The following is a 25,159-nucleotide window of genomic DNA, read 5'->3' as shown; positions in this document are numbered from 1 at the left end:
TCCACTGAATATATTTACTTCCCTTTTTCCTCCTAACAAATATGTAACTTCTGAGCAGAAGTGTTAAGAATAAGAGGACGGTTTAACATAGTTTTTTTTTTTTGTTTTGTTTTTTTTATCTTGGTTATTTAGGGTATCACATTTTAACACAAAGCCCTCTGCAGTGTCTGAGCCTCTGAGTAAGGGAACTCTCCTGCTGTCATTTTCTCAATTTGTAATTTGAGCAAGAAATGAACTTCTTTTGCTAATAAATCTATTAAATTCTAGAGCACTTTATTATAGCAGCATAATCTAGACTACCCTGACTTATAACACATTATTTATGAAATTAAATCCATAACTAAAGATACATAATAAATTATTACTTAAGAGTAATGACTTGTCTGAGAAAAGTATATCTTGGAGGTAATCCCCAAGTGAACCAGTGTCCAAAATCTATGCTAATAAAAGGGTAATATGCTAAATAGACTAGATGTCTTCCGGACATCCTTTCTGGCAAATCCAGAGCCTTGGCTGGCCTGCAAACTGCCCCTGGCCCCTTGCCCAGACCACCCCACCCCAATGGGGACCCCCACCCCATTAGGGGCTTGGCTGGTCTGCAAACCATTGGTGTCCCCTTGCCCAGGCCAGCCCCACCCCAGAGGGGACCCCCACCCTGATCGGGGGCAGAGCCAGCCTGCAAACTCCATGGCCCTGTCCCCAGTGGGCTCCCCCCACCCCAATCTGGGACCCCCTTCAGGGCAGGCCAGCCAGCCCCCACCCATGCACCAGGCCTCTAGCCTACATAATAAAAGGGTAATATGCAAATTGACCCTAACAACAGAATTACCAGAATGACCACTGGACCAGTCAGTATGAGGTGCACTGACCACTTCTTGGTCCCTTCCCTGGCCTGCAGGCTCTGATCGCTTGATAGCCACCCGATGTGGGGGCAGGGCCAGTAAGCGGGTGGGAAGAGCCAACCTCTTGGTCCCTTCCTCTCCCCCCCCCCCCCACCCGCCCATCAAGCATAACCCAATGTTGAATGAGGAACTGGGGGTGAGTGGCGGTGGGGGAGCAGGGCCGGCTGCAGGCAGCTGGGAAAGATGGACTTGATTGCAAGTCAGGCCTTAGGGCAGATTTCATGTGCCAGGCCTCTAGTACAGTATAAAATTCCTTCCTGCTTGCTAATTAGCATATACAATTTATATATATATATATATATATATATATATATATATATATATATATATATATAGTGAATTAAATTACAGTTGCTGTAATCAAAATACATTTGTACTTTCTAATTTGACTGTAGGACCAGTAATAGTCTCTTAAACCGAGTCAGGCAAGGTGTGAACTTGAACATGCTCCAAATTAGTACCTTTTTATATGCTCCTGTAGTATTCTGCTTAGGTCTTAGTATTTGGTTCTTTTTGCCTGATAGATTGTTAGTTCTCTGTGGTAGATAGCAGATATACAAAATGGTATTACAAAGAAATTATGAGAGGGATATTACTTTAGGACTGAGTTATAATAATAAAAACTTAGTTTAAGTTTTAGTAAATAGATTATTTTGGGACTTTGTTTTTATTTTATTTTTTGTAAAACTAGGTAAAATAAATCTACTGTAAACTTGCTAAATATTAGATGATCTAAAAAGCTAAACTAAGAATAAAGAATTGGTTTGACAGACTTAATTACAATTTTACTATATAAACCTGTATTATAAATACAAGTTTAAACTTTAATTATTTTAGGATAAATTCTGGAAAGCCACAGCTTCTTAATAAAATATAAAGAAATTGTGGCTGTTGGAGAACTCAACATTAGGACTCTTTAAAAAAATGTTTAAAAAAGCAAATTTAATCTTTTTTTTTTTTTTTTTTTAAATCCTCACCAAAGGACATGCTTAGAAGGAGGGATACTTTGATTGGTTGGTTGCCTTCCATAGGTGCCCTGACCCCTGATTGAACTCTCAACTTAGGCATGTGTCCTGACTGGGAATTGAACCAGCAACCATTTGGTGCACAGGAGGACACTCAACCAGCTGAGCCACTCCCACAGGGCGAGGGCTCTTTATTTAGTCTGTCATATTATCTATCTATATGACATCCATAAATGAGCTAGACTAAGAAAAATCACTTCCCACACCTTCCTTACTCTTCATAAAAATTCATTGAAAATTCAGCAAAGCCTTGAGAATTCGATTCACTGGCTTTTGTTTCATTATTGTCTCATTTCCCTCATCTTGCAGAATACCTTCCTTTGGCATTTTTAACAGCAATTTTCCATATAAAAATTGAATTGGGATCTTTTTTTAAAAGTCTCAATGTACTATTTTCATAAAAAGGTAAAAGTTGGCAAAATTCCGTACCTGTATATTTACAAAGGAGAAGATAAGCCAAGAATGCTAGTAATTTTTCCTCTCTGAATTATCCCCACTGATAGTGAGTGCCATTATTTTGATGACTTGCCTATTTATCCTCAGCTGTTTTCAAGAAGGTTAAAGTATTTATGCATTTACTTAATAAATTTGGGATTACTTAAGTAGACATTCTGATAATGGTGGCAAATATGTGTGTTGAGTTTCATATTGCATTTTATTGGAATAACTAGAAAAACACCGCTATGCATGCCTTTATTCTCCTAAGGCCTTAAATATAAGTCAAAGATGCTTAAAGTAGGAAGGGGGAGAGGGGAGGAATTATTAAAAAAAACCCACATTCATTTTTTTTAAGTGATAAAAGACTTTGCTTATTGCTCAATCTGTATATTAAAGGAATTATTTCTACATTTGCATTTACTTCTAGGCTAACCATGATGGCTCAGAACAATCTGTGGATTTCAGTGAGATATCTGGCTTAAGTTTGAGGTTGTATGAAAATGGTATTTGAGGCAAATGGCTCATGTAACCCAGTCAGTTCCCGCTTTACAGGTTAACATGTTATCTGAAACTCGTTTCATAGTAGGACTGTGTCCTCACTTTGTGTAGTTCTGCAGTAACAGATTTCAGAGTAGGTCCAGATTGACAATAAAATTTGTTGAGTCCTTCTCACTCCTTCCCAGCTAACCAAAGTAGAAAGTTGTAAAGTATAATAATTGCAATTTCAGGCTTTAAAAAAATATATTATGTACTTTTTGTTCTTTTAATTATTGGAATCTGTTGATTGTCTTTAAAATTGGGTGGGTATTAGGCTTTTTAATGGAACCAGGATGAAGAATGTAAACCTCACTGTGAGTTATTTTATTCTGCTGTCAAATATGACAATATAAATAAGACATTAAGAAATCCCACTGTGTGTCCAAATATTTATTTCATTTCAAACCTAAAAATGTCAAAATTTGCTATGATATAGGTCACATGTGTCAAACACAAGGCCCGCGGGCCAAATCCGTCCCGCCAGGCCTTGCAATGTGGCCCGCACCGCGCTGTCATCACTGCACTCCGCTGCATTTCCATCACAATGACAGTTTATGACTGTTCAGTAAACCATTCGGCCCGCGATTTAGGCTGGATTTTAGATTTTGGCCCCTTCTCTGATTGAGTTCGACACCCCTAATATAGGTAATCATGATTAGAGGTAGAGAGAATATATTTTATTTTGCCTGTCTGGGTCACAGATTTGCATTGTTGGCCTTTTGAAAAGAATATGTCTGAGCATGAGAATTGAGGGAACAAGAGTAGGAAATATGGAAATATTCTAGTGGCTCACCTAAAATGGAACCCTAGCTGTCATGGATTGTTTTCCATGTCATTTCCAAGTTGTGGTTTCACATTTTCCCACAGGGGCTTGTTTGAGATAGGAAGAGGACATTGGCCATAGGAGTAGATAAGGTATTTAAGACCAATGTATGCCTTTCAGAATTCACATAAGGGGGAAAACTTGAAGTTTACAGTTCTGGGAAGACCTTGGCTTGCACTTGTGTAGAAGGATAAGATAGAAATTAAATGGGGGAGGAGGGGTTTAGAAGTAGGTATGAATTCCATTTTATGATTTAAAAACTGAACTTACACAAATAATTTAGTTGCCTTGAACCTCAGCGAGAATCATACCTACTGCATTGGGTTGTTATGGGAAGACAGTGAAGTAAGAAAGCAGGAAGAGCCCCGGTAAATGCTTGTTTCCTTCCACTCTCTTTTCCCTGGGGTGGTAACAGTCAGGTGTTCTCATCCATCAGTTTTGTATTCTGACATTGTAAAAGCTGAATGACTGACTAGTTGGCAGTTACCATATGCCTCTTTTTGTTGCCATCAATGTGAATTAGTGTTATGTCCTTTGTTTCATAGCCTTTGCAATGTCATCAACTTGATAAGACATAAAGTCACACACACACACACACACACACACACACACACCCCATTGCAATTTAAGTCTTTTAACCTATTCAGTGGGGATGTTGCAGACAGGATAATGGGAAATTATAATGTAACCGACATTTCCCCCACAAATATTGGGTCGGCAAGTAAGTAATTGCGGATTTTTTAAAGAAAATCAAAGACAATTTTTTCATGGAACTAAATAACTTTATTCTGTAATGTATTGCCCATTTTGATCAATGACCTTTTGCCATCTTTCAGGCAGCATCATAATCCCACGTTCAAAAAACTTCTGGTTTTTATTAGCAAAAAACTGAATCAGGTACGATTTGACATCATCATCATTATTGAAATTTTTATCATTCAAGGAGTTTTGTAAAGATCGAAACAAAAAGTAATCAGATGGTGCAAGGTCAGGACTATATGGTGGATGTGGCAAAACATCCCAACCAAGCTCCATTAATTTTTGCCGAGTGACCAAAGATGTGTGTGGCCTTGCATTGTCATGATGGAATACAGCAGCTTTTCGATTTGTCAATTTGGGCCGCTTTTCTTCAACTGCATTGTTTAATTTCATTAGTTGTTCAATGTAGACATCAGAATTGATCGTTCGGTTGGGTGGTAAGAGTTCAAAGTAGACAATTCCTTTGTAATCCCACCAAACTGATAACAAAACCTTCTTTTGATGAATATCAGCTTTTGATGTTGTTTGAGTTGGTTCACCTGGCCTGCTCCACAATCTTTTCCGCTTGATATTGTTGTAAACAACCCATTTTTCATCGCCAGTTATCAGTCGTTTTAAAAATGGATCATTTTCATTACGTTTCTTTAGCAAATCGCAGCTGCTAATGCGTTGCGTTAACTGTGATTCTTTCAGTTCGTGAGGAACCCATGTATCGAGTTTTTGAACATAGCCAAGTTGTTTTAAGTTATTTTCAATGCATGTATGTGATACATGAAGCTTCTCTGCAATCTCACGTGTTGTACTGTGACAGTCCGAATTGATTATTGCTTTGATTAGGGCGTCATCAACTTCAACTGGACGACCAGAGCGTTTTTCATCTTTGAGTGAAAAATCACCAGAACGAAATTTGGCAAACCAATTTTGACACTGCCGTTCTTTTAAGGCTTCGTCACCATACACAGCACATAACTTTTTATGAGCTTGCGATGCGTTTTTCCCGTTGTGGAAATAAAAAATCAAAATATGACGAAAATGTTCCTTTTGATTTTCCATTTTTCAACGAACGCCAAACGAAAACTACAAAACAGATCAAAAAACTTTTTTTACTGATTAACAGCTGAATAGCCAACTATCAAATAACAAAATGTGTTTTACATTTTTACTACGTCTGCAAACCTAAAAATTCAACTGAAGCCATATGTGTGTGAAACCCGCAATTACTTACTTGCCGACCCAATATTTTAATAGCTGAAGTATGAAGTTATAGTGATTGGCTATGACTGTGCATAGGTATGAATAATGATTAATATTTTTAAAGCAAATTAATTATGAACAGATAGTTCTTCAAACTGCCAAAATTGTAATGCACTTGGAATGAGAGAAGCTAAAGTAGAGGTGGGATTACATTAAAAGAAAAAGACAATCTTTTTCTCCTCAACATAGGCGAAAGGAGATGAAATGGGATATAAAAAAATGTAATTCAGGCATCTTCAAACTACGGCCCGCGGGCCACATGCGGCCCGCACAGGAGTCTGATCCGGCCCGCCAGGTTTTTTGGGCAGTGAGCGCAGCCGAGGTGTTACAGTAGGAATTAGTAGTTCATATAGTCCGGCCCTCCAGCTCTCTGAGGGACCGTGATCTGGCCCCCACTTTAAAAAGTTTGAGGACCCCTGAATTGAATACTGTCACTAAGAATAATTGCTAATAGGATAATTTATTAAATTAAAAAAACTATTTAAAAAATTATTGGGTACATTTCTCAAGAAATGAAAAATTAAGAGTTCTATTGCTTAGCTCCTTCAAATTGAAAATACAACAGTATATTTAAGTTTCAAGCTATTGTATCAGTTCTCAGAGGTATAAGGGAATACTAGATGTATCAGTTAATAATACGGAATTTTTTCAATAAATGGAGTTACACATATATTGATATATATGCAATTTGATATGTATTATAGGTATGCTATTTTGTTGTATTGACAGTAAGCTTCAAAACTTCATATGTTAAATTTGCTGAAGGTGTTAACATCATAGATATTTTTACACTTAATATCAAATTTCGTGCCAAAAAAAGCATTTACGGGAAGTTGTAATTCATTACTTTATTTTGAAAAAAAGTGCTCCTGAAAGTTATCCTATACTTTAGGAAGTTTATGAGGAACATACTCCCTCTCAAGATACTTGTGGACACTGGTTTAAGCACTTTAAAAGTGATGATTTCCATGTGAAAGACAAAAAACGTTCCGGTCAACCAAAAAAGTTTGAAGACCAACAATTACAAACATTATTGGATGAAGATGTGTGTCAAACTCATAAACAACTTGCAGAAAGATTAAACGTTGTTCAGCAAACAATTCCCAGTGGTATACAAGCAATGGGAAAGATTTTAAAGAAAGGAAAATGGGTGCCACCTCAACTGAATGAAAGACAAATGGAAAACCAAAAAGTCATCAGTAAAACGCTGCTTCAACGGCATGAAAGAAAGTCTTTTTTGCATCAAATTGTAACTGGTGATGAAAAGTGGATTTATTTTGAGAATCCCAAAGGCACAAAATCATGGGTTGATCCAAGTCAGTCATCAACATTGACTGCGAGGCCAAATTGCTTCAGAAAGAAGACAATGCTCTGTATTTGGTGGGTTCAGGAAGGTGTGGTGTATTATGAGCTTCTAAAACCAGGTGAAACATTAATACTGATCGCTACCCACAACAAATAGTCAATGTGAACCACACTTTGATCATGAAATGACTCGAATCTGCCAAAAGACATGGCAAAATAATTTTGCTTCATGATGATGCACATTATTACACACTTCAAAACCAGTTAAAAACACATTAAAAAGATCTTGCCTGGAAAGTATTAACCCACCTGCTTTATTCATCAGATCTTGCTCCTTCAGATTACCACTTATTCTGATCCATGGCACACGCACTTTCTGAGCAGAACTTCAAAACACACGAAGAAGTGGAAAATTGGGTCTCTGAATGGTTTGCCTCAAACAAGAAAAGTTCTATTGGGATGGTATCCACAAATTACCTGAAAGATGGGGGAAGTGTGTAGCTAACGATGGACATTACTTTGAATAAAGCACTTTTGATGTTTCTCTTGAAATTATCGTGTTTTCTTTGATTACAGAATTTACCATTATTAACCGGTACATCTAGTAATAATAGTGAGATAATTTCTTAAGATCCTGAAGTTCAAAGCAGAATCAGAATGTTATGGTACAGGTCCAATCCTATGTTACTTGTGAAGAATGCTTTTACATGTTTAATTTTAAACTTAGTAACTAGTAGCATTAAAAGTTATTTTAATCGGTCTTAATGTTTTAAAACTAAGGGAGAGTTTGCATGGAATACTAATAAATTCTTGAGGCCTTGAGAGAGGGCAGGTGGAGTTAACAATTTAAGGAAGGATTCAGAAAGGCTCTCCCAGAGACAGGTTGGAAGCATCTTTTTGCATATAGTCATTGTCCCTCAGAACAGTAAAAATTTTGTGATCATGTAATATACTGCAGTTAGACTAAATTCATCTGCTTAATTTCTTATTAGTGTTTCACTTCGCTGAATCTAGTCAAGTTGTAGAAAAAATAATCTCTCTCTAAATAAAAGGGAGCATAAAACAATAACTGACTTTGCACAAGTGAATTCATTGTTCCTAGGACTGTTGCCAGTTTGTCTTTATTTCAACCCAACAGATATCTTCTTTTACTATTCTCTGTGTATATGATTATTTGTTTGAAAGTAGATGAAAAATCCTGGTTGAAGGGACAGGGGATTTATTGAGTCTCTGTTATATACCAAGTACCAACCTAGGTTTATATATATTGTCTCATTTAATTATAACTGCAATCCTCAGAAGTAGGAAGTGTTTTATGAAAGAGAAAGGTGTGATTGACAAAGGCGAAGTAACTTGCCTAAGGTCAGACAGTTGCTACGGATAGAGAAGCATTCTAAAGCCCAGCTTTGTCTGACTCCAGGACAGTATTTTCTTTTGGACTAGACTTGGGGGATTTCTATGTAGAGACATATGATTTATTATAATCATTTTCATATTTATTCCAGTGCCTACTTTATCTTCCAATACATTGTGGTTTGTGTCAGCAGATAATGCTGATTTCACAAATATATTGTGGACTGGCTTAATTCTCTATTGTAAAAAGTGTATAATTGATTTGAATGTAATGTGGAAAATTGAACATAGATTAATCTATATTTAAGTTACTCCAGATGGAATGGCCTTTTAAAATATTCTTGATTTTCTAAAAAATGTATTTTTTAAATCTTGATTTTGTATATTTCTAGGAAAACTTGACAGTAGGAATGACATTTAATTGGGAGATTTTTTTATTACAAAATTTCATGTCAAAATTTGGTCATAAAGAACAATTCTCCCACCCAGGTGGTATGACTCAGTCGTTGAGCATCAACCCATGAACCAGGAGGTCATGGTTCCATTCCATTTCCCTTCCCCTCTCTCTAATAATTTTAAGAACATTTTTTAAGCAAAACAGTTCTCCCACATAAATTCAGTAAAATTTTATTTACTTGGATTAATTTTTTGAGTAATTATATATTTTCTAATATCTCTTTTAAAAATTCTTCTATACTCATGCCTACTATATACTGGCACTGTTCTAAGAGCTCTTCAAGTATTATTTGTTTGGTCCGCCTAATAACCTATGAGGTAGAAACTATTATTATCTCCTAATACAGTACTGTAAGTAGATGAAGCATGAAGAGATGAAGTAGCTTCCTAGGGTCCCAAAATGAGGAGGTGACAGAATGGGATTCTAACCCACACAGTCTGGTTCCAGAGGACCAGCTCCGGACCACAGCTCTGCCTATTGCCATTAGTAAGTGAAGCAGAGTTAGTAGAGACTTTAAAAAACTGAATGCTGTCTTATTTTTTCCAGTGAAATACAAGGGAAAAGTTATAAATGGGTATTTATCTATTGAGGCACATATATAGTCAAGGTATACACTGAGGTGAAATTAAGTAATGTATCACAAGTCAGCTAGCCCTAGATGTGGCCAGAATTCTGAATTGTTGGTGACTTTTGTATGAAAACTAAAGAAGTTTTCTTAAAAACACCATAGAAAATTACTTCTTGACTATTTTACTTAAGGCTTATTTCTACAGCCTTTGCATCATCACATATTTTAAATTAATGGATTTTTTTATATTGGTCTTATTTATCTAATGCTGTCACCCTATTTAATGTTCACTTGACAGGAAGGACAATCCAATTATCTCTCCATTGGTTACAAATTAATTACTTTAAGTAGGAGTTTTAAGAGAAGTATTATTTTGGCAAACATACTTAAACAGCATGCATAAAGATAATTTCTGTCTGAGAAGAATTATCTCTTATTGGAAAAGAAATACATATGTTTAATAAACATTAGAACAGTATAAAAATGTGTGAAATAGAAAATGGAAGTCCCAATTCTTTAACTTTCTCAGATATATACTTTTTGTAAACATTAATTTACCATGAATAAACATATCTACATAATACTTTAAATTTAAGATCTGTTATTACAGTAGAGACCCATTGAGGTGTCTGCACAAGACTCTTCTCTCAGAACTAATGCCTCTTAACCCTCACCAGCATTTTTATTGGCTCTTCAGTCTTCTTTGGCCAAACTTTTGAAGTTCAGAACCAAATATTGAGGCAAGTTGGACCAAAGTCTCTTTAGTGAGAGTTTGGAATTAAGATTCAGATGATACAGGTGTGTGTGTTTTTATCTAAGGTGGGATGGCTGTGGTGCTGAGAGACAGGATAGACAGAAGCAGGATAAGTTTTGGATGCATTTCTGCATTTGCTTTAATTGAGATAGCTTTATTCTTTAATAAACTTTCCTGTTATATAAGCTAGCTAAAGTATTTTATCCCTTCTTAATTAAAAACCCTCCAATTGAAAAGTCAGTACTCAAAGATATATTAATAGATTACCGTATCTTAAATTTAGAAGGATCCTTGGAGGTCATTTTTATTACTGTTTTTGAAACTTATTTAATAGTTTCTATTGTACTTTACTGATTTACTATTTACTTATTTCCTATTTGTTTTTAAACCACAAAACTCTTTCTCCAAATTAAATCTAATGTAGAAATTTACTATATAAAACTGTTCAGCCCTGATCGGTGTGGCTCAGTTGATTGGCCATCATATTGCTCTCTGAGAGATTGCTTATTTGATTCCCAATCAGGCCACATGCCTGGTTGTGAGCTGGATCCTAGATAGCCAGTTGATGTTTCACTAATCATATTGATGTGTCTCTTTCTCTCTCTCCCTCTTTCTCCTTCTCTCTCCCCCTCCTCTCCTCTCTCTCTCTCTCTCTCTCTAAAAATCAATTATTATATAAAACTAAAAATCAATGTATATAAAAGTGTTCAGACAGTGGGAAGAAGTATAGACCTTCATGTATTCTACCTTGTATGTATATGTGTGAGGAGGGTGGGTGTGGGCTCTTAAGAATCTAAAGAGAGTGGTTTAAATCAGGAGCTATTTTGCTTCTTATGGGGATTTTAGCAATGCCTAGAAGCATACCAGTATTTGGTTGTCACAGCAGGGGAGATAGAAGTCAGGGTTGCTCTTAAACATCCTTTAATGCATGGGACAGCTCCCCACTGTAGTACACAGTATAGGACAAGCCAAGACCTGACTGATTTTACCGGTAAAGATGCAACAAGCCACTCTTAGTTTATTACTTAGATATATATACAATGAAAAGAAGGGTAAGCCAATGGTGCCAGTTCCCTGGGGTCCTTATACCACACTCCAAAAAGGATGACAATGAAAGAAAAAGTACTGTGACTACAGCATGGGTTGTCAGAAAGTCTATTGCTGAAGAGCCAGTATAAGGGGAGAAGAAGAAAAAATGCCCTGTACTCATTACAAGTGGAAAGTGATGACAGCCAAGCACCCCATGCCCACAAATGATTAGTGGGAAATCACTTACTAAGTGATTTATGTCTAAAAAGACCAAACTAAGACCACACAACCATTACTTCAAAACTTTTCTCCTGAAGCCCAGCTTGCTCAGTACTCTATTCATGTTACTATTATAGAATGCCTGTTCGTAAATCTCCATTTTAGAAGGTCTTTATAAGTCAGGCACATTAGCCATGCTTTCATATTATGAGGTTCTCAGAGATTTCTCCAAAGGATACTAATTAAGATGAAAGCTTATTTCACTCAATGAATGTCACTACTCATTCAGTGAAAACACACCACAGAGCATCAAACAAATGTCTAGCTTATGTTCTTAAGAGGAACCTATTAACATGAGAATATTAAAAGAGGAGTTAATTATTTTTCTTGACTACCAAATTTAATTTTATACAGAGCCAGTGTTTATCTCTTGTGAATGTTAGAATTGGAAAAATTTAAATGTTTAGTTTGTTAAGAGATGGAAACTACTGTGAAAAAGTTGGATCTTAATAACTAAAGGTAATTCTTTTAAAAATGTAAAGAAAACACAAAATACTTTTTAAATGAAAATAAATATTAAATTTATATCAAAGAGTTTCTTGGATTTGGCTACCCAGACATTGTATATCTTGGTTGCAGAGTAGTATTGTAGAAAAACTTCGAATATATCTACTTTACTGTTGCCATTTATTTAAAACAAGAGGCCCGGTGCACAAAATTTGTGCATGGGGGCAGGGGTGTCCCTCAGCCTAGCCTGCGACCTCTCCACTCAAGGATCCCTCAAGGGATGTCCAACTGCTCGTTTAGACCTGATCCCATGGACAGTCAGACATCCCTCTCACAATCCAGGACTGCTGGTTCACAACCACTTGCCTGCCTACCAGCATGATTGCCCCTAATGGCTTCTGTCTGCCAGCCTGATCACCCCCTAAGCACTCCCCTGCCAGCCTGATCAATGTCTAACTGCTCCCCTGCTGGCCTGATTGTCCTAACTGCCCTCGCCTTTCAGCCTGGTCACCCCCAACTGCTCTCTCCTACAGGCCTGGTTGCCCCCAACTACTCTCCCCTGCCGGCCTGGTCACCCCTAACTGCTCTCCCCTGCAAACCTGGTCCCCCCCAAACTGCCCTCCCCTGCTGGCCTGGTTGCCCCCAACTGCCTCCCTTGCATGCCTGGTCCCTCCCAACTGCCTTCCCCTGCTGGCCTGATAGCCCACAACTGCCCTCCCCTGCCGGCCAGCTTGTGGAGGCCATCTTGTGTCCACATGGGGTGGCCTTCTTATGTGTTGGAGTGACAGTCAATTTGCATATTACCTTTTTACTATATAGGATAATTTTAAAAGTAGAACATTGTTTAATTGATATTACCTAAATCAAGTTTTTTCTAAGAATAGGAATGTGGCATATTTTACAGTTGTAAAATATGGCCTTTTGCAATATACATGGAAATAGAAACATAATTACATTATTCCTTAACATATGCTATATTATATGATATATATAATACTACTATAGTTAGAATAGATTCACAAATTATTTCTAATTATTTTGTATACTATTACTTACATGTTCTCTTTTAAGAGCTTTTTCAAATTGTAGTTGTTTTTTAATTTTTTTCCCCAGAGTTTATCCTATTTTGGATTCTTGAACCTATACATTGGTGTCTTTTATTAGTTCTGTGAAAATCTTAGGCATTTCTTCAAATATGTATGTATTTTCTTTTCTTTTTTTTAAAGATGATTACAACATGTTAGACCTTCTCACTTCTTGCTTTGTCCATGATAATTTCTCCATCCAGCATTCTTGGAAATATCTATTGACATCTTTTACAGTTCAATAATTTTCTCTTCAGGTTAGTTTTTCTAATCTGCAGTTAAACCACTCTTGAATTTAAAAAAAAAAATCAATTTTATTGAATTATAACATGAGTTTGGGATAATGAAATAAAACGCATCCATTTTAAATGTACAAGTTGATGAGTTTTGACAAATGTATATGCCCTTGTAACCACCACCACAATCAAAATAATAGAGCATTTTCATCTTTCTAAAAAGTTCTCTGGTGCCCATTTGTAGTTAGTTTTTTCCTTTCCTTTCACCATCCTCAGGCAAGAATTGATCTTTTACTGTCACTACAAATTAGTTTTCTTTTCTAGAAATTTGTTCTTGCTATCTGGCTTCTTTTCCTCAGCATAATGTTTTAGAGATTTCATCCCTCTTATATGAATCAGTGGTTGATTTCTTTTTATTGCTGAGCATTATTCTGTTGTATAGCTATACCATATTTACTTAACCTTTTTCCTGCTGATGGATATTGAGATTGTTTCTAGTATCTTACTATTATATCCTTTTTGGATAAATACCTAAAAGTAGAATTGGTAGGGCCAGTAATGATGTATACTTACCTTTATTAGGAACTGTCAAACTGACCTCCAAAGTGGTTACATCATTTTACATGTCCACCAGCAATGTATGAGAGTACTAGTTTAGTTCATCCTCATTAACAATTGGCATTGCCTATCTTTTAAATTTACATTTCTCTTTTGACTAATGATGTTGAGGTTTTTTCATGTATTAGTAATTTGTATATATTTTATGAAGTATCTTTGCTTTTCCCATTTTTCAAATTGGGTTGATTTCTTTTTATTAATGATTTGTAAGAGTTCATTGTATATTCTGGATCTGAGTTCTTTATCACATAAATTTGTTGCAGATGTTTTATTCTACTCTATGGCTTGTCTTTTCCTGTTTTGTTGTTTTTTAAATATTGTGTTTTATTTTTTTATTAGATTTGTGAGCAGACTTGTTCCAAAAAACCTGCTAGTTAAAATAAAATGAATTGTTATATAAATTAAAACCTAGTAATATCAACATATTTTAACTTAAATGAAACATCTTTTAGAATGGAATATTCATTGTAAGGAGGAGCAGTTTTAGACCATTAAAGTAGCTCTAAAATTCACATAACAAACAAAGAACTTTTAATATTTTAAAGTGAAAACTATATTAAAACACATTTTGATAATTGACCAAACAGGCTTGTTACATTTTTAGTTGGGAAAATTCACATTGTTTTTACTTCTTCTATCTTCTTAAGTCAGTTAATAATATTTCTGTTGTTAAATGCAATTTATATTAGCATTTTATATGCTTCTATAGGAAGTTGACAAGATGACTTTGCATATGTGTAACAATATTTTTATTTGGAAGAATTAAAATTATGTGAATGCTTAAATGTAATAGTTTTGAGGAATTAAATGAACAATTTTAGTCTCCACTGCATTGGTCACAGGCTAAAGGCATGCTTTCTGAATCAGGCTCACTATAGCTAAATGCTTGCACCATAAATAGGACAATCACATGTCCTTCTAGCCATAAGCTCTTTTGCAGATGACATTTTGAATATTGTGAGCCTACCTTAGTTTTAACAATCTGTTTTTGTATCAGCTGCTATATTTTCTCCATCCTTCTCAAATCAGAAGGAGATAAATGAATTTGAGATGCATCAGTAAAACAATTGTATACAGCCAGGTTATTTGAGATTTGAAATCTGATAATGCCCTAATTAGTATAAGGAGATTTTGAATGCCCACAGTAGTCTTGAATTTGTGTACTCGATGTTACTCAGATTTTAATTTCCTTGTGTTTCTTTCAAACTTGACTTTGTATATTGTTTATATATTTTGGGAATTTGACTTTAACATTTGTGCTACTTTAATTAAAAGGTACATATAGTGTGCTGTCACTATACTGATTTTTACAAGATGAATTTCTAATTATATTACATATTAGCAGTCACATTTTATTATTCACTTTAGTAACTAAGAACTTTGAAAGCATTTTGAAGCATCCAGAATAAAGAGTCCTCCACCACTTCAAGGACATAAGGACAGTCTTAAAAGCCATTGTTGTTACCTTCGCCTCATGCATGTGCTATTATTCTGGTATTAGAAGATTCCTTTTTTTTTTTTAATTTAGATATTAATGCTTCAGGTCTTTGGCTGTAACTCTAAAAGAGCATTATCAGGGATTTGATATGTAGAAATCATCTATCTAGTTCAACTCCTTCACTTCAGAGATCTGGGAACTGAGGCCCAGTTTTTACAGGTGCCCTGGCTCAGTGCTTCTCAAACTATCTGTGGTAGAGAATCATTCTTTTTTCCTATCCCCAATGCATGACAGGCCATTGATTTTGTAAACTATAATAAAAATGAAGTACTAGAAAAATAACTTTAAAATGACATGTATAGTTCTAAATGCTTCCTCTTAATTTCAGTGTTTATCTTAGTGTAGGTAGATTACAGAGTTCTGTAACTAAGTAGTCCATAGACTTCACTTTGTACTAGTACAGTGGTCAGCAAACTCATTAGTCAACAGAGCCAAATATCAACAGTACAATGATTGAAATTTCTTTTGAGAGCCAGATTTTTTAAACTTAAACTTCTTCTAATGCCACTTCTTCAAAATAGACTCACCCAGGACGTGGTATTTTGTGGAAGAGCCACACTCAAGGGGCCAAAGTGGCTCGCAAGCCGCAGTTTGCCAACTAGTTTATCACTGCCTTAGGTTGGGGTTGGGAAAGCATGGTCCATGGGCTTCATCCAACTTGTTTTTTGTATGTCCTGCAAGTTAAGAATTATTTTTACATTTTGAAGTGATTTTTGAAAATTTATACAAAATTCATATTTCAGTGTGTTTAAATAAAATTTTAATGAAACACAGTCACGCATTCTTTTAACTATTGTCTGTGGCTGCTTTTCCCCTGTAATATTGGGGTTGAGGCAGGGATGAGTAGTTGAGAATGAGACCAAATGGTCTATTGAGCCTAAATATTCCTGTCTGGCCCTTTACAGAAAAAGTTAAAATCTGAAGATCTGGCTTTAGAACAAAATAGTAGTTAGTGATAGAGTTGAACATACAAACAGGGTCTACATTTTTAAGAATGTGTTTTAAATATTATTATTAGCTGATAAATATTATGCCACTTTTGTTCTTATTTAAATCTCTCAATAATCCCTTTTTATAAAAGTTAGGTAAGTTTAGATCTCTCTGATCTAGTTTTGGATACCTTTTTGGCTCCTAAAACTCTTAACTCTATTAGTGTGTTATTATTTTTTAATTTATATCTGGTGAATTAAAAATGGTTAAGTATTTTCTAACGTGGATTTTGTTATCAGCATCTGGTTCAGAATACTCAGCTTCTTTTTCCCTGTTGCACATTATTCTATAGTGGATGTTTCTGTGTTCAGGTCCAATGAGAGAGTTTAGGTATGACTTAGAAAAACATTATTTCTAGTAAAAAGATTGCTCCTTTAAATATCTATCACCTAAAGAAAAGCAATACTGCAACTAAACTTTAGTGGCAGGTTTCTATTGTAAAATAGTAAAGATATAATAGGTGAGGTCCTGGTTACAAGAAAAACGATTGAAATTTTAAGTGACTTTTGGAGGAACAACAGACTTCCCGTGTTTTGCCTCTACCACTCATTAAGCTGCAAAACAACAGTTCCCATCATAGTGTTGTCAAGCCAATATGTCAATTAACATGTTGCTTTATTTCTTTTTTTAATATATTTTTATTGATTTCTGAGAGGGAGGGAGAGAGATAGATAGATAGAAACATCAGTGATGAGAGAGAATCATTTATCGACTGCCTCTTGCATGTCCCCTACTGGGGATCGAGCCTGCAAGCCAGGCATGTGCCATTGACCAGAATTGTACCCAGGACCTTTCAATCCGCAGGCCAACGCTCTATCCACTGAGGCAAACCAGCTATTTCTTGATGTATGCAGTAAAAAACTGCTTTTCATGGTAGATGTTAATTCTTTGTTTTCCTACCTTTGTATGTGATCACTCAACAATATATTGCTATAAAGATATAGCGATAGCTGTCAGCTTTACATTTGATACACGAGCCGCTTCATGATAAGGACCCTTTAAAAGCTGAATCTTGATTTTGTTTTGTTTTTTTCTAAAATAAAATAAAAAATTATTGCTGAGATAGCTTACTCATTATGATGAAAGTAACTACAGTTTGATATTGTGTTACTTGCTATTTTATTCTACTTTTAAGTCAATTTGTAAACAATAATTATGTTCTTGCTTAATGAAAAATAACGTAAATGAGAATAAAATAATTAATATATTTATTAGTTTAACCATTGGTTGGGTCTTCTCCCCGGCCCCACATACCAGATGTACAGGTAGTTAAGAAATGTTTGAGGTTAACACATTTTTATATCTGGTTTTTACTTAAACATTGATTGTCTTTTGGGAGCCCCCACTATCTAAGCAATTTCTATAGCTACTTTCTAACCAGTACAGCATGTCCCACATTTTATTCCTTAGCATATATTATAGTGATTGAGTTTCTGTTTCTAAAAAATTTTGGTAGAAAGAATTAATGTGGAAAGCAGTTTGTTTTTTTGCAGCTTGACTGAAGGGGACCAGAGTTGCATGCATTACTATGTCTGTGAAACTTCTTGGAAGCAAGCCAGTATGTTAGGGTGAGCGATTCATATGTAAGCGGTGAGCCACTAAAAGGCTTGCACAGTATTACAACTCTTCTGAGAAGAGGAAGTGTTAGGAAATTCAGCAGTAAAGCAGCAGCAGCAACAGCAACAAGCAGCCACAGTGAAAGTAAAGATAGGGCAGGTTCACTGTTAGCGTATTGCACAGTGTGAGGCAGTGAGCACACAGCTCCCCATCCTGCTGCCAGAAGGAGGCAAACCCAAACTGTCTGTTGCAAGATTTTTCTGGTTTCATGTTTATGATGTTAAGTCATGTGATAATACTGTACCATAAGTTGCCAACTTTGCTTTACTGTAGAGAGGATCCTTTGCTGCAGTGCTTTTTCCCCCATTCTTTTTCTTTTTTTTTCTCTTAAAAAAGAAAAAAAATTGTGCAATGTATGTGTATGCCCACACCATGCCGAGACGACACTTACCGGTAAATAATCTTTGTATCCCTGAGGTAAGATACTGTTTCTGCTTTCCCTGCACAGTGCTGCTGCAGCACGGAGCAGATCCAAACATTCGGAACACTGATGGGAAATCAGCCCTGGACCTGGCAGATCCTTCAGCAAAAGCTGTTCTTACAGGTAAGAAAACCGAGAGCTACCGAATTAGTTCATCTATGTTATTGGCTTGATTTTAGAAAGTCTTTATGCACTGAATTTTATTTTGTTTCTACTGATTAAGCTCAACAAAAATATGTGCCATTATCTCTACTTCATTATTGATTTGGTATGTTAACAGTCTCATTAATTGCTATGCCTGCTCTTACAAGCATTAAGCAATAGGATTGTTTATTCTAGTTAGAATTTCTGAGAATTATGGCATTGAATGGTAACATATCATTCACTAATGTTGTAGTCATTTTTTATTGTTTAGATCGTAATTTTCTTGTAACCTCATCTTCTAGTTGACTCTTTTGAAGTCCTTTACTATGGAGCAAACAAGGGCATTTGTATTATTTTATAAAGTAGTTTTGATTGGAAAGACAACCTGCTACCGTATTTACTTAGATCAATAGTTAAATAAAATATGCTGCTTTTTCCTTGCCACTCTGCTTATATTTTTGTTGTATCTTCTCACTTTATCATGTTACCTAACTACTTTTTTAACTTGTCCATTTTACTTCAGATAATGAAAATTTTTGGCTTCACTATTGATTTAATTAAGACAAATGTCAAGAAGCAGCAAAGAGGAAAGGATATCTCATAATTAGTATAGAAAATAATGCTCTAAGTTATATGGCATTGAGCAACTGTTTTCATTGATCTTCATTTCTCAAAATACTGCATTGGATCTATTTTTGTTTTTATTCTTAACATCTGAGTTTTGCTGCCTTTGCCTTCTTTTACTTAACTGACCTTTGTAATTTGGAGCCTCTTTGTCACTGCATTGCTAAGAGTATTGTTGTAAGTGCTTGTGTGAAAGTAAATGAGTTTTTGCTTCCTTTACATTTGCCCATATTTGAAGAAAATAAATCGTTTGTTCACTTTTAAGTTTGGTGTCACGCTGTGCATTTTTAACAAAGATTCTGAGGTGAATGGAAAACATTTATATACAGAAAGCTTTTAAAATATGCGGAATTCTGGTTAATTATTCTGTATAGAAGATTACTTCCCACTGTGCTAAAATTAATATAATCTCTGCTAAATCAGAGTAATATGATTTTTCTCAATTAAAAGGTTAGTTGATTGGGATACTGAATCAAGATAACATACACTAGAGAAATAAAGCTATTTTAAACCAGCGTAGATAAGAAATTAAGTATAATTATAAAATTTTAAATAATGAAATTAAAATATATAGCCTCAGGCTTGCTTAGGCTCTGCAGCCTTTCACTGTCTTCTTTTAACAATGCCCTGGCAACAATCGCAGCTTTGGATTGGTCTCTGACGGAGGGAGAAATATGGTTCAGAGTAATGGAGGTAGATTATAAATGCTGACCATGGCTGTCTCTATATCTGAGTGTCCTCCTTATGACCTTTTTTCTCTTCAGCCCTCAACACCTGTCTTGTCCATTTGTTTGAATCATTTAATGCAATACTGCTTTTAGATCCACTTACATTTTTCTAAGAAAAGGTTTTAAATATAAGTTAATTAACAAGAAGAAGCTACCTCCTAATTTGGAATGAATTTTAGGTGAGATCATCTTGGCTGTTTAAGTTTGGGAAAGAGCTGTGACATAATACGTCACGGAGACTAAAGATTCCTGGAGAACAGATACTGTATCTATTTGTTAGACTTGATTGGAAAAGCATCTATTATTGCATCTTGTTTAGATTAGGATGATATTCATTCTTCTTGGTCATTATACTGTTTATTAATTATTCTTTTCAAGAATATTTACTTTTTTGGAAATGACATACAACTTTTCAGTTATGATTTAAAAAACATTCTAGAACATTCTGGTAATAGTAATTTGTGGAAAATATAAGCTAATGATATTTACACATTCATGTTATATAATATAATGAAATAACACAAGTGAAATGTATTTCCATATGTATTTTTGCCCATGCAGGTTCTTTTCTAAGCAATTCTTTGGAATTATAGTGGAAGTACTATTATATTTCTGAAGCTAAATTGAAAAGATTAAGCATTGATAAAAGGGAATCTTTTGAAAGGAATGACAGAGTTATTAGAGACTAGATGCTGTAAGTTTGTATGGTGTTGGCTGTAGGTTTGTCATATGGGGCTTTTATTATGTTGAGGTATTATCCATCTATTCCCACTTTGCTGAGAGTTGTTGTTGTTTTTTATCTAGAAAGGGTGTTGGATTTTGTCAAATGCTTTTTATGCATCAATTGATATGATTATGTGATTTTTGTCTCTTAATTTGTTTATGTAATGTATTACATTTATTGATTTGTGGATATTGTACCATCCTTGCATCCCTGGAATAAATCCCATTTGATCATGGTGTATGATCTTTCTAATGTATTACTGAATCCAGTTTGCTAGAATTTTGTTGAGTATTTTAGCATTTATGTTCATCAAGGATATTGACCTGTTCTCTTTTTTGTGGTGTCTTTATCTGGTTTTGGGAGTAGGGTAATTCTGGCTTCATAGAAAGAGCTTGAAAGTATACCTTCCTCTTGAATTTTTTTGAATATTCTGAGGAGGATAGGTTTTAGGTTTTCTTTGAATGCTTGGTAGAACTTCCGGATCAGAACTTTTGTTTACTGGAAGATTTATGATTGATGTTTTAATTTCTTTGGTAGTTATCAACCTATTCAGGTTTTTTTATTCTTCTTGGTTGAGTTTTAGGAGCTTGTATTTTTCTAAGAATATGTCCATTTCATCTAGGTTGTCCACTTTGTTGGAATAGAGTTGTTCATAGTATTTTTTCATAATTATTTGTATTTCTGTGGGATCAATATTACTTCACCTCTTTCATTTCTGGTTTTGTTTATTTGGTCTCTCTCTCTGTTTTTTGCTGAGCCTGGCTAGAGATTCATCAATCTTGTTTATCCTCTCAAAGAACCAGCTCTTGGTTTTGTTGATCCTTTGTATTTTTTATTTATTTATTTATTTATTTATTTATTTATCTATCTATCTCTGGCATTTATCTCCTCTCTGATCTTTATTGTTGCCTTTCTTTTGCTTATGCTGGGCTTTTCTTGTTGCTCTCTTTCTAACTCTTTGAGTTGTAGTGTTAGATAATTTATTACCATTGTTTCTTGTTTTTTGAGGAAGTCCTGTAAGAGCTATGAACTACTCTCTCAAGACTGCTTTTACTATGTCCCATAGTTTTTGGATTGTTGTGTTTTCATTGTCATTTGTTGCCATGATGCTTTTTATATCTTCTTTGATCTCTCTGGTAACCCAGTCATTGTTTAATAGCATACTATTTAGCCTCCAGATGTTTGATTTTTTTAAAATTGTTTTTATTGTAGTTGATTTCTAGTTTTATGTCATTGTGATCTCAGAAGATGCTTAATATGATTTCTATTTTCTTGAATTTGAAGAAACTTTGTGTCACAACATATGGTTTATTTTTGAAAATGACCCATGTGCACTTGAGAAGTATGTAAATTCTGTGGCTTTGGGGTGAAATGTTCTGAAGATGTCAATTAATTCCATCTGATCTAGTGAGTCATTTAGGATTAATGTTTCTTTGCTGATTTTTTGTTTAGAGGATTTGTCCAATGGTGATAGTGGAGTATTAAAGTCCCTACTATGACTGTATTGATGTTAATCTCTCCCTTGATATCCTACAGAAGTTGTTTTTTGGGTTTTCTTTTATTATTTTTTTTAATTTTTTAAAAATGTATTTGGGTGCTCCTGTATTGGGTGTGTGTATATGTTTACCAGAGTTTTCTATCTTCTTGTTGGATTGCTCCCTTTAGTATTATAAAGTGGCTTTCCTTATCTTATTATGTCCTTCACTTTGAAATCTAATTTGTCAGATATAGGTATTGCTACCCCAGCTTTTTTTTTCATTTCCATTCGCCTGAAATACCTTTTCCCAGCCCTTCATAAGTATGTGAGAGTCCTTTCTTCTGAGTTGGGTTTCCTGGAGACAGCAAGTATATGGGTCATGTTTTCTTATCCACTTGGCTACCCTATATCTTTTGAATGGGGCATTTAATCCATTTACATTTAAATTTATTATTAATTAGAGGCCCAGTGCACGAAATTGGTGCACTGGGTATGGGGGGACCAGAGAGACCTCATCCCAGCCTGCATCCTCTCCAATCTGGGACACCTTGGGGGATGTGTGACTGCCGGTTTAGACCTGATTCCACAATCCAGACATGGTCCCTCCTAACTTCCCTCCCTCCCCTGCAGGCAAAGTTGCCCCCAAATGCCCCCCCTTTCAGCCATCTTTGACCACATGGGAGCGGCCATCTTGTGCAAGGACGTGAGGGTCGATTTGCATATTACCTCAATATTATATAGGATAGGTACTTATTTATCATCATTTTTATTTTTTATACCTGTGTTTCTTCTTTACTTTCTATTTCTTCTTTTTACAACAGACCCTTTAGCATTTTCTGCATTGCTGCTTTGGTGGTGATAAACTCTCTTAGTCCTTTTTTGCCTGTGATGTTTCTGATTTCACCCTTAATTTTTATTGATAGCCTTGCTAAGTACAGTACTCTTTGATTCAGACAATTCCTTTGCATGAGTTTGTATATTTCATTCCATTCCCTTCTGCCTGATGTGTTTCTGTTGAGAAATCAATTCACTTGTCTGTTGGGGGATCCTTTGTAGATAAGCTTCTGTCTCTCTCTGGCCGCTTTTAAGATTCTTACTTTGTCGTTGGTGTTTGCCAATTTAATTATAATGTGCCTTGGCACAGGTCTTTTGGGGTTCATTTTGTTTGGGACTCTGTGAGCTTCTTGGACTTGTGTGAGTTTTTTCTTTCCTATATTAGAAAAGTTTTCTGTCATTATTTCTTTAAACTAGTTTTTTATTCCTTGCTCAGTTTCCTCTCCTTCTAAATACTGGGTACTCCTATTATGCGGATGTTGTTTTGTTTCATTGTGTCCCAAATCTCCTTTAGGCTCTCCTCTTTTTTTTTTTAAAGCTTCTCCCCCCCTAGATGCTGCTCTGCTTGAGTATTTTTTTTCTTTACCTTGTCTTCTAGCTCACTGATGAGGTCCTCTGTTCCTTCTAGCCTACTGTTGATGCTTTCTATTGAGTTCTTTATTGCAGTGATGTCATTTTTCATTTCTCTTGGTTCTTCATTTCCTCTTGGTTCTTACACATATTGTTGAATTTGTCTTCCATCCTTTTTAGCAACCTCATGACCATTTCTCTGGATTCTTTCTCTGACATATTACTTGCCTCCATTTCATTTACTTTTCTGGTTGTGCCTCCTTTTCTTTCATATAGGGGCTGTTTCTTTTTTCTTTCTTTTTTTTTTTATCTCCCCTGGATCTCTCCTCTCCAGGTGTTTAGTTACGTAGCTCTCTTTCTCCTGCATTGACTTAATGACACAAAATACAACACAACAAGGCACAATGCACAAGGCATTGAACACAAATGTATTCATGATACTAATAACCCCAAATAAATGTGGCCACCAGAGAAAAGAGAATTAGGGGATTAAAAAAAAAAAAAGTGCAAAAATGATATTTAGAAAAGGAAAAAAGTAAGATAGGAAAGAAAGAATAAAAAAGAAGGCTGAAAAACTACTTATATGGGGAGAAAACTCCAATAGAACAACAACTACCGTATTTTTCAGACCATAAGACGCACTTTTTTCCCCCCAGAAGTGGGGGGGGGGGGGAAGTCCCTGCGTCTTATGGTCCAAATATAGCCTACACATATACTTTAAAAAAAAAGTTTTTTTACTTGCCTGGCTCTATGTGGTCTCTGTGTGCTTGCCCGGCTCTAAAATGGTTCTAAATGCTGCTGTTTACTTTACAGGGCTGATTACATGTGTTTATGACTGTGATGTTGGGTTTTAATGCACATAAAATATTTTAGGACACTATTTGTTTCAGAATCTTTTTCATTTCCCTTCTTCATTTCCCTTCTCTAAAAACTGTTGCGTCTTATGGTCCGGAGCGTCTTATGGTCCGAAAAATATGGTAATCAAAAAAAGTGCAAACAACTAACACCTAGATATGAATGCAAACTACAAACAACAACTAATAATAAGCGAGAAGAAAAACAGAAGCCAAAAAACAAAAGAGAGAAACAATCATACAAACAACCCAAGAAAAACGGGGTGGGGGGGAGAAGGAGAGAAAAAACTTTGGTAGTGAAGAAAGGGAAGAGAGAAGTGTGTATGAACTTGCAGCAGGGAATCAGAAATTAGATAATATAAGTAGGATGAATTTTTAACGGTAAAAAGAAGGAATTGGGAAAACCTAAAGCAGGATTAGAGTAAGAGAAACAGGAAAACAAAAGGGGAAAAGTGAGGAAGAGAATGTTGACATAAAGGTAAAGATGAGATAGAGTAAAATGATGCTGAGGAAAATGAGAATAGGATGTAGAACTCTAATCCCAAAATAAAATAAAATTAAAACTAAACGTTTTAAAAAAGTAGAAATAGCAGTAGTAATAATACTGATTAAAAATAAAAATATAATAATGAAAAAGGTAAAATCAATTGAGAAGAAAAGAAAAAAATTAGTTTCTTAAGTAAAAGATAAAAAATAATGTGCAGTAGTGAGGTCATTCATTCCTCTACTGTTCTGTTTGGTATGCCTGTTTCCTGTCAGGTAGTAAGGACAGTATTGAAATTCCCTGCATTCCACAGCTCCTCTGTGGT

General features: G+C 35.3%; 1 protein-coding gene across 3 annotated transcripts in view; it reads left to right on the top strand.

Annotated features, from left to right (window-relative positions):
- Positions 1–25,159, top strand: part of TNKS (tankyrase) — a 148,303-nt gene that overhangs the window by 27,553 nt on the left and 95,591 nt on the right. For all 3 annotated transcript variants that reach the window (XM_036458988.2, XM_036458989.2, XM_036458987.2), the window contains exon 3: positions 18,423–18,518. In XM_036458988.2, the coding sequence (XP_036314881.1) occupies positions 18,423–18,518 (96 nt within the window). The remainder of the gene's footprint in view (positions 1–18,422; positions 18,519–25,159) is intronic.

Source organism: Pipistrellus kuhlii, unplaced genomic scaffold (genome assembly GCF_014108245.1).
Source record: "Pipistrellus kuhlii isolate mPipKuh1 unplaced genomic scaffold, mPipKuh1.p scaffold_m20_p_3, whole genome shotgun sequence".
Classification (NCBI taxonomy): Eukaryota; Metazoa; Chordata; class Mammalia; order Chiroptera; family Vespertilionidae; genus Pipistrellus; species Pipistrellus kuhlii.
The sequence above is the reverse complement of the archived record's forward strand: the minus strand, read 5'-3'. Positions and strand labels throughout refer to the sequence as shown.